This window comes from Delphinus delphis, chromosome 1 (genome assembly GCF_949987515.2).
Source record: "Delphinus delphis chromosome 1, mDelDel1.2, whole genome shotgun sequence".
NCBI lineage: Eukaryota > Metazoa > Chordata > Mammalia > Artiodactyla > Delphinidae > Delphinus > Delphinus delphis.
Genome location: NC_082683.1, coordinates 103,620,931 through 103,639,375, shown reverse-complemented (window position 1 = coordinate 103,639,375; position 18,445 = coordinate 103,620,931). Strand labels below are relative to the sequence as shown.

Here is an 18,445-nt window from a genome sequence, read left to right as displayed (position 1 = left end):
GACAGTGGAAAGAGGGGTCATTAAAAATATCTAAAATCAGCTTCTTATTGCAGAGTTCATGGGAATTTTATGATATAGACAATCATTTCCTAAAACATATACTATTTCCACTTGAGGCAATAAGCAAATGCCTTCCTGCTTATAAGAAGAAATATGAAATTACATAGACATTTTGATTTGACCTAGAAAAGAAAAAAGCATGTGCAGATTCTTCCTTCTCCTTTCATTTCTAACTCTAAGCAAATTATGAAATATTTTAATCTTGATTTTTTTTTCATTTTTTTAGCAGGCTTAGTAATAGAAAAAGCTAAAATTTTTAATACTGCCATGCCTTCACCTCATGGAAATGTGGGGTGTAGCCTAGTGGGCCTGGGTATGTCCTGTCTGTTGTTTACATAATCACCCTCTTCCTGGTGTTCTGAGAACATCTGGCCTTTACCTCCATCCTGCCACACTCCTATTCTCCTTCTGCCCTGTGATATGATTTTATTCTCTCTCCACCTCAGTTCTGCCCTCCGCAGCACAGGATTCTTGGGGTTTTTTTTATATGAACAAGCACATTTATTGAATCATTTTTTTACAGTAGCAAAATACTGGAAACAAGTTGAATGTCCATCAGAAGCTCTCATTAAAATATCAGAAACCTATGTGGTACAAAATCATGCGACTTAACAACAGTGGGGCATATCTATATCGTGATGTGGAACAGTCTCCCAGATAATTAAGTTAAAAAAGGAAAGGAAACGAAAGATAAGAAGAGGATGATTCGCATGCTCACATTTGCTTTTGTCTTTTATGGGAGGATATGTACACATTCTTTTTTATACAATTTTTAAAGGTCACACTCCAGTTACTACAAAATATAAGCTATATTCCCCATGTTGTACAATACACAAGATTCTTGTTTGTGTTGCCACCACTGAAACTGCCCACATATCTTGCTCCCATATCCCATCCCAAACCCTTGTCCCTCTGCCTCTCCTCCTTTTCTCTTTCCTCATGCTTAACAAGTCGAAAACCAAACTCTTGATTTCCTCAAAACATGTCCCTTCATGGTCCTCCTTATTTCAGTAAATGGTGACTATTTTCTACCAAAACCTTGGCGTCATCCCTGGTTCCTCTTTTTACTCACGCCCCACAACCAATTCCACCACATCCCTCACTACCAGCCCAGTCCAGCACCACCTCTCACTTGGACTATTTCGATAGCTTTCCAGTTGGTCTCCAGGCTTTCCCCGTTTTATCTACAGTCTTTTCTTCACACAATAATGGGAATGACCCTTCTAAAATGTCAGTCAGATCATGTGCCTTCTTAGCCCAAAACCCTCTAGTGATCACCCATTTCCCTCAAAGTATTAATAAAATCTAAGCTGTTCTGCCGCCCACTTTTGGAGCTCATCATCTGTCAAGCTCTCGTTGTTCTACTCCACTCTATCTGGTTGGCCTTACTGTGATTCCTTGGACAAGTCACTTGCACCCTTGCCTCCATCTTTGCATTTGCTCTTTTCCAGATATCGATATGGCTCCCCCACTTCTTTCACATTTTTGCTTTACTTGTTCAGAGGGCTTTTTGCTGGCTACCTTATATAAAATAGAAGCCTCTCCCCAACCATTATCACTTCTTATTCCCTCACCTGGCTTTATTCTTCTTATCATCTCTGATACAGGATACACTTATCTGTTTATTCTGTTTCTAACTGCTACAATGGGTAATCCATAAAATCAGAAGTTCATTGATTTGTTTACTGCTGTGGTCCCTTTACTAAAGTCACTGGCAACTAGTAGGTGCTCAAAAAATATTTGTGAAATGAATGAATGAACAAACTTAATTCTGTCACTTTTAACCACTTTCTCTTCTGAATTTCCTTGTATTTTTTCCAAAAGGAACCTTCCCGCTGCCCTCACCTCTGTTGGAGAGGAAGTGTAGGTGACCTCTGATTCATTGATCTGTCACTATCATTTCGCCTTCCCTCACTGAATTCCATGGTTATTTGTTAACACCTACCTCCCACCTCTATCTTCAACTTCTAAAGCACAAGAACCAAATCTTTTCTTTAAATCTCAGGCAAAGAAAAATACATAGAGTACAAAGCCTAATACATAGAAAACAAAAACAGGTGAGTGAGTGAATGCATGAATAAATGCTATAAAAGAATAAATACACAAGTTAATATAGCCCCTTGAAGGCTGATAACCTTTAAAGTAAAATTATGAAAAGTACTGTACCAGTTCATTGGGTGGAAAGAGGCCTTTTCTTAGCCTGAGTGAACAGAAAAGCCTACTGAACATAACAGCCTATGTTAGACTTGAGTGAGTGATTTCTCTGTTTTAAATTACAACCACAGCAAAAGGTGCTTTTGCTTAAAAATGACGTTTTCTTAATTTATTTATTGAAGTATAGTTGATTTACAATTGTGTTAATTTCTGCTGTACAGCAAAGTGGCTCAGTTATACATGTACATTCTTTTTTACATTCTTTTCTGTTATGGTTTATCCAAGGATATTGAATGTAGTTCCCTGTGCTATACAGTAGGACCTTGTTGTTTATCCATTCTATATGTAATAGTTTGCATCTACTAACCTCAGACTCCCAGTCCATCCCTCTCCTCCCCCCTCCCCCTTGGCAACCACAAGTCTGCTCTCTATGAAAAATGACAAGTTTTAAATATATTCAACCAATGTGATACCCCGGAAAGTCCATGTGAATTAATCTGGACACCTAATATTCATTCAGCTACGAAGCAGTTTGTGAGCGTTATCTTAATAAATTATATCTTGATTGTGCAGCTTTCTTATTATTAGTTACCTTTGGTATTTGTTGCAGAATTGTGGAGCCTGTGTGTAAAGTCAGGTCAACACCCATCATGGCGTGACTCCTTTGTCATTTTGGTGGACTGACTCCCTGGTTGTCCCTCTTTTAGCCCTGTACCATGTGGTAATAAAGAGCATTCCTAGCAGCACTTGTCCTACTTTCTTACAGAAGTCTTGAGCTGGAATGAAGTAGAACGAGCCTTCAAAGTGTTTACTTTTGAGAGCCTGAAACTCTCTGAGGTTGATGAAGAAGGGAAACTAAAACCTTCTAGAATGATGTATGGGACAGATTCTGAGATGTTCAACATACCATGGGACAACCCTGCCAGATTTGCTAAACAGATAAGGCAAAAGTACATCATGAAAATGAATACCCAAGAGACCAGACAGCGAACAGGTACACTGCCTGGAAGGAACAAAAAGTATTCTCGCATTGTATGATTGTCCATTTGTCTAGCATTGTATCTTATGGATCCTCTCTACACTGCCTAGATAGTGGAATCAAAGACAGAGTTTTATTTCTGGATCAGAATTGGTCAACATCTATGCAAGATGATGAGATCAACAAAGAACCTTCCGATCCTAGTCAGCCTGATACTAACAATATGAAGTATTCTGACCTGGATAATAGGAAATCCTTAGACTCTGATTACAGAGAACCATCAGAGCAGAAAAGCTTGAAGTCGCAGCTCCAACCTGAGCCTTTGAGTAAGTAAACTTGTGTCTCTGTGTGTGTACATGTGTCTATATGTGTGTGCGTGCGTGTGTATAGACGCTACTAGAGAATGTATAAACCAAAAAAAAAAAAGATTCAAGATGCATTATTTAAATGCCTCCCTATTTCAGTTGAAAAACTGTTTAATATCTAAATTATTTGGTTAATTAAACTTTGTTACTGAGTGTTGTTAGTCCTCATTATTTTAAAAAAAATTTTTATTGAAGTCGAGTTGACTTACAATGTTTCTGATATGTAGCAAAGTGATTCAGTTATATATATATATATATATATTCTCTTTCAGATTCTTTTCCTTTATAGGTTATTACAAGATATTGAGTATAGTTCCCTGTGCTATACAGTTGGTCCTTGTTTATCTATTTTATATATAATAGTGTGTATCTGTTGATCCCAAACACCTAATTTATTCCTCCCCTCCCCAAGTTTGTTTTCTATGTCTGTGAGCCTCTTTCTGTTTCGTAAATAAGTTTATTTGTATCATTTTTTAGACTCCACGTATAAATGATATCGTATATTTGTCTTTCTCTGTCTGATTTACTTCCTCTAATGTGATCTAGGTTCATCCATGTTGTTGCAAATGACATTGTTTTATTCTTTTTTATGGCTGAGTAATATTCCCGTGTGTGTGTGTGTGTGTGTGTGTGTGTGTGTGTATACCATATCTTCTTTATCCTTTCATCTTTCAATAGACATTTAGGTTGCTTCCACGTCTTGGCTATTGAAAATAGTGCTGCTATGAACATAGGAGTGTGGGTATCTCTTTGAATTATAGTTGTGTCTGGATACGGTATATGCCCAGGAGTGGGATTGCTGTACCCTATGGTAGCTCCATTTTTCGTTTTTTAAGGAACCTCCATACTGTTCTTCATAGTGGTTGTACCAATTTCCATTCCCACCAACAGTGTAGGAGGGTTCCCTTTTCTCCACACCCTCTCCAGCATTTATTATTTGTAGAGTAAGTCCTCATTATTTCAACCTTTTTTTCCCAAAATATAAAACCTCTTAGTCCACTCTTACCTTCATAAATGTAGTACAGTGAACATAATTAAAACTTTCATCATTAGTATTTTACAAGGCTATTGTGATTATTTGCAAAACTTATTAAAAATTACCTGCAGTAACATAATGAACTGCCCAGTGCAGAGCTTGGTACAAAATCAGTGCTCAGTGAACATCAGTTCCCTTCCCTCCTCCTCATGGCTTAGGCAGTTACTCTCATTCTAGAATAAAGCATAATAAATATTGTTGTATTAGGAGGTATAGAAGCATAGAAGAATATTAGGCTAAATTTTTATTGAGCTGTCTTACACACAACTGATTAATTTCTTAAAATACACTTCTGTTATGTCCCTGCTTATAACCTTCAGTGGCTCCCTACTACCTGCAATATAGAACCCAACTTCTTGGCCTGCTTTACGTGCTTCTTCAGCAGTACCAGATTACTTTTCCCAAACCCTTTCTACTTTTTCCCTTTTGCTCACTTATCCTATGCTCTAGCCAAACAGAATTAGGCCCTATTTCCTCTAGGCAGCCTGCTCTTTTCAATCTCTGTGACTTTTCCCCACAATACCCTCCAACTAGAGTTCTCTTTTTGATTATTATTAGGTTTGAATGGTACCTCCATGAAGCTTTGTTACATGTGTACACCAGGAAATGCCTCCCTTACCATTCCATATGGTCATAATTAATCTATGCTTCCTTTATGGCATCAGTTATCATTTCCTATTACTTACTACCATTATTCATATGCCTATATTAAGGCCTCCTTAATACTATAGCTTTTTAGAGGTCATAAGTATGTTTATCTTAAAAATATTAATCATATACTACATCAGAAAACAAGTCCTAAAACAAATTTTCACAGATCAAAACTACAGAGTATGCTCTCAAACCACAAAGAAATTATGGAAAATATAGATGCAATAGGTAGAACAAATAAAATGAAAAAGTTTAGTTCTTTGAAAAGATTTTTTAAATTGAGAAATTTTTTTACAAAAGGCTGATCACAAAAAGAAGCATGAATAACCATATTAGAAATAAAGCTGTATCAGGAATAAAAATATTAGGAATAAAGAAATGGACTTCCTTTTAATCCTATAAAAATTTAAAAGACAGTAAAAGGATATAAACAACTTTATTCCACTAAGTCTAAAAATGAAATGAGCAAATTACTAGAAGAGTATAACTTACTAACATTCACTCAAGAAGAAATAGAGAACCTGAATAGTCTTGTAACTATTTAAATAAATTAAATCAATAATTTAAAATCTTCCCAAATAATGTCATTGGCTAGTGATATTCAATGCTCAAAAAAAGAAATAGTTCTAAGCTTAACAAAAATTAATTCCAGGAACTATAGAAGGGGTATTCTCTCCCACTCATTTTATGAAATTAACATCAGCCGTATAATAAAACTGTCAAAGATAATACAATAAAAGAAAGTTATAAATCAAAGTTATTCATGAATATATAGGCCAAAATCCTGAATAAAACGTAAGTAAACTGATCTAGCAATATACAAAATGATAATAATCAAGTACAAGTTTTTATAACAAGATTGAAGGAAAAAACATACATTGTAAAATCAACATCATTTATCAATTAACACAGTAAGAAAAATATCTCAATAGATGCAGAAAAAGCACTTAAAATTCTACAGCGATTTATGAAGTCAATTTAACAAACTAGCAATAGAAAGAAAATTTCTCTACTTTATAAAGGTTATTTTTAAAATTACTATAATAAACATTATATATCAAGATGAAAAGTTGAACGATTTCCCTGGATCAGGAGACTATCCACTATAAACACTCATATTTAGGATTATACAGGAGATGCTAGCCAACTCAGTAAGGCAAGAAAAAGATAATATTGTAAAGGTTGAAAAGGAATAAACAAAACTGTTATTATTTGTAAATAGTGTGTATGTAGAAAACCCAAAATAATCCACAAAAGAGAGTCAGGAATAATATGCAAGTTTAATAAAGAAGTGTGATTGTGAAAGAACGTGCATAAGATGTCTGGAGTGCTGGGACTTTTCTTTATCATTATTCATTATACCAAGCATTTATGTTGTTTGTACTTTTCTGTATTATATTTCATAATTTTAAAAAGCATTAAAAAATAGTGCCACAAAAGAATAGGTGTTAAGTCAGTATTGACTAAATGGTCATCTTACCATTTCATTTACTTAAATGAGGGTAGAAGAGGAAGTCATCAATGGAGTGGAATTAGGGAAAATCTCCTTGCCTGTTAGCAGAGCAGATAAGTGAGGATGAAGGGGACAAAGGAGGGAGGGAGATAACATTTATTTAATATTGCCTGCTATATTCCAAGCACTGTGCTATTTTACATATATTAACTAATACTTTATATAAACATCAAGCCTATGAGGAAGTTACTATTAGCCTAATTCTGAAGACAAGGAAACAAAGACTCAGAGTGGTTAAGTAACTTTTTCAACCACATACAAGCAGGAAGTCAGGATTCCAAAGAGGGCTATCTAACTCCAAATCAATGCTTCCTCCACTGTGGCTGTCTTGTGGCTTCCTCAGTTCCAGAAATTCCTTGCGATGCATCTGATAGTTTAGCCATATTCATAGTCTCTTCTTCATGGCAACACTTAACCTGATTTTGTTGCCTTCGGGTCTTCCTAGGGCTGGTTCCTTACCATTAGGGCTAGTTCCTTACCATTAGGGCTGGTTCCCTATTTCTCTGTTCTAAATACCCTTACCTATTAGCCTAGCTCACAAAAAATTAAGCCAAATAAGTTAGCCTGAGATGTTATGGTATTAGTGAATCCTATGGGAATGTACATGTATAGCAAAGAAGTCATTTTTTCTTTCAAATACTTTATTTATTTATTCGGCTGCACCTGGTCTTAGTTGTGGCATGCAGGATCTTCCTTGCGGCATCCATGACCTTCCTTGCAGCATGCAGGATCTTTAGTTGGGGCATGCGAACTCATAGTTGCAACATGTGGGATCTAGTTTCCTGACCAGGGATGGAACCTGGGCCCCCTGCACTGGGAGTGCAGAGTCTTAGCCACCAGACCACCAAGGAAGTTCCAAAGAAGTCATTTGGAGTTAATGTAGAGCCAGAATAAGCCAGGAGAGATATAAGGCCTGAGGGGTTTTTTTTGTTTTATTTTGCTTTTTTAATTTTTTTAATTTTTTAATTTTTTTTTTTTTTAGAGCAGTTGGTATATAGTTTTTTCTCAGGCAACTTTTGCCACCTGGTGGTCAAACCACATAAGTTGGTGTTCTGGATCCTGGTGCAAAGTAAATGTTTATAGCAACTCCCTAATCATCAAGGCTGACAATGCTGTGATGGACAATGTATCCTAGAGGCCGAGCAATAGTGAGAGCTGAACCCTGTAAGGGTTGGCCTGTAAGGGATTCTACAGGGTGTAGGCTGGTCTACATCAAGAAACTGTTACATTTGGGTGGGGGAGGGCAGCTGAGCCTTGGTTCCTCAGTGCGGCTGTTATATGTAAGGGAATTTTTTGTTGTTGTTGCTAATCTTTTTTTGCTTTTTCCCCTAACCCTGAGTCACATTTCTAAAGCATCGACTTTAGATCTCTTTAAACAAAGGAGAAATTGTTCATATATTTCCTGCACAACCATCTTAGCATCAGATATATATAAAAGCCTGTTCCTGGACATGAAGAGCTGAGTATTTGTGCTTTTCTCAACCAAACATCCATCTGAGACTGTTTTTGAACTTGACAGGGCCTATTGGATATTTATGAAAAACCTGAGAGTTGATAACTGTGAGGCTATAGGTTTAGATGTGCCCTTTATGCTTGTTGGGTGTTTTTTTAATAAAGTAACTGCTTTGCGGAGGGATCTTGTTATCTCTAAAGTAAAACAGATTAGGAAAGTTGTTTTTCAAAGGAATGAGAATGCATCCATTTCCAGATGTGTCAAAAACTACTGAATCACACTGTCAAGGGATTATGCGGTTGAAGGGAGAAATCAGGAAGAAAGAAAAAATGACTCTTGCTTTACTATTAAATAGAGAGTTCACATTAGTCTTAGAATGTTCTTTCCTTCGACAAAATAACTGGTGCACAAATTTTTAGAACATATTTTTTAAACTGGAGACTTTTTTCTGCTGGATCCTTAGACACAAGAGGGAATATCAGATCTCCCGGAAATCTGGCAGCCCACAGAATAGAATAATTTTTATTCCACAGATTTCATATCAATTGCTTCAAGGACACATGGGACATCATGGTCTATTTAGAGTTATAGTTGGCCTGAGTTTTCTCTTGAGTGGCTGTATTTATATAAATACTGAATTGTCTTTATAGTTTTCTTCTAAATCAAAATGGAACATTCATGCTGTCACCCTCACCAGCCCAAGGCGAGATGGAACTAGCAGTAAAGATATAAGTAGCTATGCTCCTAAAAGCAAGGAAAACATTGACCTATCCTGCTTAGACGTAATTAACTACTCCCTCTAGAAACCCAGATATGGTTCTCTTTGCCACAGAATGAAAACAAATCTTATGCTTACCCCCAAATAAGCTTTTGTTGTAGGATTTCTTCCACATTTCTTCTCTCTCTATATGGCCCTGTATTTATTTCCAGTTTCAGTATATGGTATAGATTTCTCTCATTCAATCAAAAAATATAGATATTTACTGAGTTCCTAGCATGTGTTGGTTGCTCAGAATACAGTTAGGGAAAATAAGATAAAGTTCTTATTCTCCAGGAATTCACATTTGATATGGAGAGACAGACATAAACAAATATTATTAGGCACTGATAAATACCATGATCAAAAATAAAGCAGGATAAGAAGCAGAAGGCTTTTGAGGAGGTGACATTTGAGCAGCAATATGAATGAAGTAAGGGTTTGAAACAGATGACTATCTAAGGCAAAGCATGCCAGACAGAGAAAAGCAAGTTCAAAAACTTCAAGACACAACAAGCAAGCCAGTGAGTCTGGTGTGGAATGAGCAAGGGAGAGTGGAAGGAGATGTGATTGGAGAGTTAAGCTGGAGCCATTTCATATATGACTTTGTAGGGATTAATTTGCTATTATTCTAAGGGTGATAAAAAGTCCGGCTGGCTGTTATTCAGCAGCATGACAGGTATGTTACAAGATTCACACCCTTACTCTATTACTTTGGTCAGATCTGGAAAATGCTATGTACTTTATCCATTTCTTTGTTAGAGATTCACAGTCACAAGAGCATATTACAAACTCTGAGACATTCACAGTAAAGATGTCTATCCACGTGAAACATATATCATGGAACTCTTCTGTGTAACATTTGTTAACTTTAGTAATTACTGAAGCATGGTGATTCAGAAATCAACAGCATGATTCTGTTTCCTCTCTGTCCATTTATATGGCTGTTTGCTCGGTACTCAAGAAGGATATCACAATCCCAATTATCATATAAGTCTACTGTTTGGTCACAGGGAGAACTAATGTGCGTGACTCACATTGGTCCATGGTATGGGGCAGTGGAGTCCAGCTCCCGATTCATTTTATTCATTTAACTAACTTTTTAAAACTCTGTAAGTCTGCAGATGCCCATTAAATGGGTTTAAAATTAATAAACAATTAATGAATGGAAAAACTCTACAAGATGGTATATAGTATTATTTTTTCTGGTAGGAGTTGCCTTTATCTGGTAGTTATCCTTTCCATACATCCCCTGCCCCTGTCCTAGTTTGTCACCCATAAGATATGACCAAGAAGTTTGAAAAGCCTTTGTGATAGCTGCCAGCATGACAAGACACAACAGTGTGTAGTGAGCAGTTGACATAGTTTAATCAGTAAATATTTGCAGCTTGTAATGTAAAGGGACATTGTTAGAAGTGAGCCATACAGTCTGAAGGCAGACTATCTAACATGATTTAGGAATGTATTGTATAGGAAGCTGGGTTCTTTTCAAAGGACTTAGCATAATTTTTCTAGGTAGACACTGATTGAGAATTATTGACACAGACACCTTTTTGGAGGCATGAAACATGCCTTTTAGGAATTACCTTTTCAGCACAGAAAGCTAGATCATATGGCAACAAAAATGCACAGCGTTGACTAAAATGAGAACAAAGCCCAAACACAACTGGATGTTGGTGTCTTTGATTTACAGAGCGGACCATGAACAATGAGATCAAAGATAAAGCGGTCACGAATGCTGATCCTCTTGAAAAGGTAGGAAATTATTATTATAAATGTGTAGATGCGAGTAAGATGATCTGAGAAAACCGTGAACTAAAAAAAGGAGAGAGAGAAGCTTAGCAGGAGAATGCTGATGCTAGAGGAGAAGGGATTATTCAGACATCCCCTGACCAGCTCCAACTGGAGAGAAAGGAGTTAATTTCACCAGCCGCTCAAGCAAAACTTCCAGGCTCCATGCTCCTCTCTAGACAGTGTGGCTTGGCAACGTCACGAACACCTGCTGACCATACAGCCATGTAGAACTAATGCTGTCTTGAAGTGAGTTCAGAAAACCTGCCTATAATTGCTAACAGGACTCAGAAGAGTATAACCTAACAATAAAAATATTTAGATTATGTTGCCCATGAAAAAAAAGTCAAAGGCATACTCTTTCTGGCAGCAGTTCTCTTAAAGTGTTGCCATATGGATTTATACATATGCAGATTTCCCCAATTAGATGGAGTGCATGCTGGTTAGTTGATGGAGTCCAAGAGGGCTCCGTTTGGACTTAAACAAATTAAGGCTGAAATTGGATTCCTATGATTTTTTTAGAAACCCAAGAAGATGACTGTGGAAGCAGAGTTAGAGGACATAAAGAAAATGCAGCAACGCAATCTAATGGACTGGAGTTTTACTGAACATTTTAAGCCAGAAGTTCTGCTTCAGGTATTAATGGTCTGTGAGTCTGTGGAAGATGGTCAGATGGGCCTGGAGAGGCATGGTGTGATTTAGAACAGTTCACTTCTAGGTCACTCTCAGATCTAGTTCAGATCAATACTCCCATTTACTTCACCTATAAAGTGAGTTTAATCCCAGATTGAGCTTTGCATGCCCAAAATAGTTTAAAATATACTTTCTAAAAGGATGTTTTTTATAAAGTCTTTTAAGGAAAAAAATATAGATATGCATGACTGTTGCACATGTTTTTTTTAAAAAAACATAGTAATAAAAGTAAGACATTGGGAAGCAACCTTATTTTCCCCCATATTGCCTGGCAGTTCTCTTCAGTTTTCGCAACATTTCCAAGTATTTTCTGATACAATTAACGGGTCAATGGAAGTTGTGATAGCTAACATTTACTGAGCACTTACCATATGCTAGTCAATGATTAATATGTATTATTAGCTTATTTAATCTCTTCAATAATCCTGTGAAGTAGAAACTATTTAAATAGTAGAAAACTGAGACACCTTGACCAACAGTAACTTTTGTCCAAGGTCACATGGCTGATGAGTGAGAGAAGCAAGATACGAGCCCAAGAAATCCAGCCCCAGAACTTGTGCCCTTAACCACTATGCAAAATAATGAGTAACGCTAAAATGAACTTCTTGTTGCTTTTACATTTTATGCAAAAACCTGTACTCTTTGGTTTTATCTTTTTAATTTCAATTTTACTTTTATCAAAGTTTTACATCCACATTTTTTTAACATCTTTATTGGAGTATAATTGCTTTACAATGGTGTGTTACTTTCTGCTTTATAGCAAAGTGAATCAGCTATACATATACATATATCCCCATATATCCTCCCTCTTGAGCCTCCCTCCCACCCTCCCTATCCCACCCCTCTATGTGGTCACAAAGCACCGAGCTGATCTCCCTGTGCTATGCGGCTGCTTCCCACTAGCTATCTGTTTTGCATTTGGTAGTGTATATATGTCCATGCCACTCTCTCGCGTCATCCCAGCTTACCCATCCCCCTCTCCATGTCCTCAAATCCATTCTCTACGTCTGTGTCTTTATTCCTGTCCTGCCCCTAGGTGCTTCAGAACCTTTTTTTTTTTTTTTTTTTTTTAGATTCCATATATATGTGTTAGCATACGGTATTTGTTTTTCTCTTTCTGACTTACTTCACTCTGTATGACAGACTCTAGGCCCATCCACCTCACTACAAATAACTCAATTTCATTTCTTTTTATGGCTGAGTAATATTCCATTGTATATCTATGCCACATCTTCTATATCCATTCATCTGTTGATGGACATTTAGGTTGCTTCCAAGTCCTGGCTATTGTAAATAGTGCTGCAGTGAACATTGTGGTACATGACTCTTTTCAAATTATGGTTTTCTCAGGGTATATGCCCAGTAGTGGGGTTGCTGGATTGTATGGTAGTTCTATTTTTAGTTTTTTAAGGAACCTCCATACTGTTCTCCATAATCATCCACATATTTTTAAAGCCAAAAAATTGTATAAAGAGTCTTACGAAAAATAACAGCTCCCACCCACTCCCATGCCAAAATTCCCAGAGGTAAAAATCTTCCAGGTATTTACCTGTTTCTTTTGTTACTTAATTGTCTCTCAGTAACAAGTATATTTAGTCTTAGTTTTAGTTTGGGGCATCATCATCAATTAACTCCTTCTTGAGAAGACAGCTTGCCCACCCTCCATATAACACACACTCAGACACATACACACACACACAAACACACACACGTGCACATACATTCATTCATACACTCCTACCCTCACAGCAGCATTTCTCCTTGCCATTCTCCAACACTGTTAACTATATCATAATTTTTAGTTAGATTTCAAGATTTACCTTATTTCAATTATATAAAAACTATTCACAACTGAACTGTATAGTATTCTATGATTACATTTCCTTTTCATTTGTTTAGTTTGTTATTCATTTATCATTACTACCCCCCAAATTCTCTACCAAAGAGTAAATCTCCTTTCAATCCATTCAGACCTAACAGGTATTCTATCAATTTTGTTGTCTAAGCAATGCCTTTCCTGTGTGCTCTCAACCTCTGCTTGCCCTCTACTTGTCTTCTGGGTTCACAGGGTCACACATGAATAGGAATTTTGCCCAAGGAGGGACCAGGAACTGAGTCTCACCCATAATTGATTTTGAAGATATTTAGGTAAAATTTGGGCCTTAGAGTTGATGCTGGAAAGGGTTAAAACTTTGAGGGATATTGGGATTGGGTGAATATATTTTACATATCGGGAGGATATGAATTTGAGAGGCCACAGTATGGATTGTTATGTGTTGAACAGTGTCCCCGAAAAGAATTTTTAGAATCCTTACACCAGGACCTAAAAGTGTTACCTTATTTGGAATTAGGGTGTCTAAAAGATGAAATCAAGTTAGGATGAGGGCATTATGGTGAGCTGTAATCAAATATGACTGACGTCCTTGTAAGAAGAAGAAAATACCAAGTAAAGACAAAGAGACACAGGGAGAATATTTTGTGACCAGAGAGGCAGAGATTAGAATGAGGCAGATGCAAGCCAAAATACACCAAGGATTGATGGCCACTGCCAGAAGCTACAAAGCAGCAAAGAAAATTCTACCAGTTTTCAGAGAAAGCCTGCTGCACAGCTGTGGTCCTGCGATCTCCCTTCACTATCATGGCCACATCCTTTGCCTCTATTTCCAGTTAGATACTCTGTCCTCTGAATCCCATGTTGTCCTCTCTCTTGGGTTACTCTTTTTGTAGGGGACCGTCTCTTCAAGTTGCTTCCATAAATTTTTGAGGCATTGGATGTTTGAAAGTATCTTAATTCTATCCTTACATTTGACTGCCAGTTTGGCTTTACATAAAATGCTAAGTTAAAGGGTACTTTCCTGGGCTTCCCTGGTGGCGCAGTGGTTGAGAGTCCGCCTGCCGATGCAGGGGACACGGGTTCGCGCCCCGGTCCAAGAAGATCCCACATGCCTTGGAGAGGCTAGGCCCAAGAACCATGGCCGCTGAGCCTGCGCATCCAGAGCCTGTGCTCCACAACGGGAGAGGCCACAACAGTAAGAGGCCCGCATACCACAAAAAAAAAAAAGTATTTCCCTTTGACATTTTGAAGGCATTCTTCAATAGTCTTTTAGCTTTCCAGATTGTCCTTGAGAAAAAAGAATGAAATTCTGATTCCTGATCACTTTAGTCTGTTTTTTTTTTTTCTTCTCTCTGTAAGGTTTTTAAGATTTTCTCTTTGTTCCAGTGTTCTAGATTTCCTGTTGATGTGCCTTGGTATGTGGTTCTATTCCTCATATTGTACTGGGGAGCCCAGTATAATCCAGAGACTCCTGTCTTTATATTCTGGGAAATGTTATACAATCATCAGTCTAAATCATCTCCCCTCTGTTTTCTTTAGTCTTTCTTCCTGAAACTCCTATTATTCTGGTGTTGGACTTCCTGGACTGAACTTCCAGTTTCTTTACCTTTTCCCTCCTAGTTTACAACACCTTTTCTTCTTATTCTGGAAATATGGCTCTGCTTTCATTCAATTTTTCTATTGGGTCTTCTGTGTCTGTTGTTATAATGTTAATTTCTTTAAGTTCTATTTATAATTAAAAATTACCTTTATAGAGCACACTGTTCACATTCCCTGGTGCCATATCTTCTCTTATCTCTATGAGGATATTAAAGTCCTTTGAAGTCATAGTGTCTTCTCCCTGCATCGTCTCTTTTCCTCAAATTTTTTTTTAATTTTTTGTTTTTTGGAGGAGAGGAGGGGAGATCTTCATTTTTCATATTGGAGAATAATATCTAGTGGTATTTGCCTCTTTGTTCATATTAATGAGACACTAAAAATATGATAGGAAGTGCTACCTGAGGTCAGGGTAGAGGGAAGTTGTCAACAACTGGACTTCGTTGTTGGGTAATTTGGCTGGGGGGTTTTCTTGGGAGACCCATCAGTGTTAAAGTATTAGTTCTGTACTCTTGGGCCATTTAGAGTCTCCAGGAAAAAAAGAAAAATCTAATCTCCTATCTTCAAGATATAACTTACCAGTCGGGGTTTTAAGAGCTGAGTGATAGAGGGAAAGAGTTTAAGGTGTCTTCCCACTCAACCTCCAGATCTGCGTTGTCCAATGTGGTAATCACTAGTCACATGTAGCTTCTGAGTACTTGAAATGTTGCGAGTTAAAGTGAGATGGGCTGTAAGTAGGCTATACACTACATAAGTATAGCTATATAAATGCTGTGCACACCAGATTTTTAAGGATTTAGTTGAAAAAGAAGGTGATACATTTCATTAGCAATTTTTACATTGATTACATATTGAAATGATAATATATTTTTGACATATTAGGTTAAATAAAACATACAGTTATAATTTTACCTCTTTAAAAATATGGCTACTATAAAATATGGCTACTATAAAATTTTATATTACACACATGGCTCACATTTGTGGCTTACCTTATATTTCTCTTGGACCATGCCAATTTAGACTTTTACAGAATTCTCTTTTTTCTGTGGTATAGGTCTCCTTCAGTGGTGCCTAGGGTCCCTCTTCTTAGAATCCACAGGGTCACCTTGTGTTGGTAATAAATCTCCCTTCTGCTGAGGTGGGAGATGGACAGTCCCCCGGCTGCTCAGGACTGTTGAGGCTTCTTAAAAGACTTCCTATTTTCAATGCCACTTTCACTCCGCTTTCAGAGGTACCTCACTCTGCCATTTCTTAAGCCTTTCTGTATTTCTGCACACAGATAAAGTTCCGTCTGGTCTCTCTTAAAACTACTCTTAGGATTTGGCTTTCCATGTTCTGCTAAATCTGTTACCACTTATCCTTCTGCTTTCTACCTTCTAAAATGCTGTTGCCTTTGTCTCCTCTTCTGTGGCCTTCAACTTTGTGATATTAAAACTCAAAATTTTTACAGTTCCTTTACTGAGGGGTTAGGGAGTACATGTGTTTAATCTTCCATTTTTAACTGGAAGTTCACTTCAGACTATTTTGATTTAGCTCTGTCCTTCCCACTCCATGAAGCTTCACTTTTCAAGGTCACACATAATTGTCCTGCCAAACCTAAATGAACACTTATCTCTGTTCATCTTCCTTGACCTTTTCATCAACAAAGCTGATCCATTCCCTGTGATACACTCTTCACTCTTGGTTTCCAAGACACCATACTGGATTCCTCCTCAGTGCTCCATTTGGAATTTTGTCTAATACTTCTCCTCCACCTAACATCTAAATATTGAAGTGCCTCAAGTCTCAGTCCTGAATTGTCTTCTTTCCTCTGTAAACATTCTTTTAATGATTTCATCTATTATATATGTCTAACCCTAATGACTCATAGAATTTTATCTTCCAAATTATCTCTATCTTGAGCTCCACATTACTGTCCCTACCTCTAAATTCCACTTGAATTTCTGATAGGCCTCTTAAATATTTAGTGTCCCACATGAAGCAGATAATTTTCCCACCTAAGCATGTTTCTCCCCTCATCCATCTCAGAAAATGTCACCATCAAGCCAAAAGGCTAAGAGTCATTCCTTACTTCAGCTTTTCCTTTGTCCTGCATGTCTGATCCATCAAGTTTTGAGGGTATAACCTCAAAATATATCTTCAAGCTCTTCACCATCTCCACTGCTCCTACTTTAATTCAAGTACCATCCTCTCCATCTACTGTAATATCCTCCTAGTCATCAGCCTGCTCCACTCTTGGTCCATGCCAATCCCTTCTGTCCATATCAGATGTTCCATCAATTTCATCTTCTTAGACACACATCTCTGAACTCCAGAATTCTCTAGAAAAATCTTAATCAGATTTTGGAGAAAAATCTTACCTATCTTGTTCATTTTGTTTTTCTAGAACCTACATGGTGCCTGGCACATAGTAGGTCTTCATTTTTAATGAGAAAAGTAGTTAATGAGAACAACAATATTAATGCAGAAAAATAGGTAAAAGCCAAGTGTTTAAAATTTATTTTATTGGAGTATAGTTGATTTACAGTGCTGTGGCCAAGTTTTTAAAAAGGACAGGAAATACATTGTATGAAAGCTTATCAAATATTAAGAACAGCTACAGCTCTGAGAAACTTAGTGCTATTAGCAAACAAAATGCAGTAATTTATAAAAAAAAAAAAAGAAAACATAATGTACAATTTGAATTTTCACAGGAATGTAAAGTTGAACACTAGAATATCTATTAATAAAATTTAACACTTTAACAGATTAAAGAATAAAAAAGAACACCTAAATTGATGCAGAAAAATCATTTGATATGATTTAATAGTCACTAATGATTAAGAACTCAGAGCAAACTAGTAACAGGAGGAACTTTTCTAACCTAATAAGGAGTATTAGGTTACATAAACCCTACAGCAAACAAAACAAAAAAACAAAAACATACTTAATAGATGTCTACCCCAGCAGTCAAAGTAAATGTGGAAACACAAAGATTGTGGAGCTCTCTAATACAAGGAAGAATACAGGTTCATCAGAAATAAAAATATTTGTTTTTTGGACTTAAAATATGAAAGGAATTTGCCAAAAAAAGTAAAGTAATGGATAGCACCCCACATAGCAAAATTTTTTAAATGCAAAAATATTTACCACATGTGTGTTTCTTGTATTGGCTCTCAGGGAACAGATGTAAAAATTTAAATGCCACTTCATAAAGACACTCATAGAAGGGACTAGATTGGGGAAGTACATATATTATTTTAGTTATGCTACCAGTGTAAAATTGAAAGCAAAAGTAAAACAGTCCTTTCCTGACATAATGTGCAATTCCATGCCTTCAGATCATCTGAAAGGTAGAGAACAGAAAGCTGCCACCACCGAATTGATATAGACAAGAAAAACAAAACCCCACAGCTGTCTAATTGCTTTCCCTATGCATATATTTCTTTATGTTGATTGGCATAAGGAAAAGGCAACAGGACAGCGAGCTGCCTACTCTGCCCCTCTGTTTGTGGCTGCAGTTGCAATGCTGAAGATAGAATGTTTTGGAAAGGGCCAGGGATAGAAGTCATGTAGAAACA

General features: G+C 36.9%; 1 protein-coding gene across 1 annotated transcript in view; it reads left to right on the top strand.

Moving 5' to 3' along the window:
- SPAG17 (sperm associated antigen 17) overlaps positions 1 to 18,445 on the top strand; it is a 218,614-nt gene that overhangs the window by 84,702 nt on the left and 115,467 nt on the right. The window contains exons 14-17 of the mRNA XM_060009438.1: positions 2,981 to 3,208; positions 3,304 to 3,519; positions 10,662 to 10,723; positions 11,282 to 11,395. Coding sequence (XP_059865421.1) covers positions 2,981 to 3,208; positions 3,304 to 3,519; positions 10,662 to 10,723; positions 11,282 to 11,395 — 620 coding nt within the window. The remainder of the gene's footprint in view (positions 1 to 2,980; positions 3,209 to 3,303; positions 3,520 to 10,661; positions 10,724 to 11,281; positions 11,396 to 18,445) is intronic.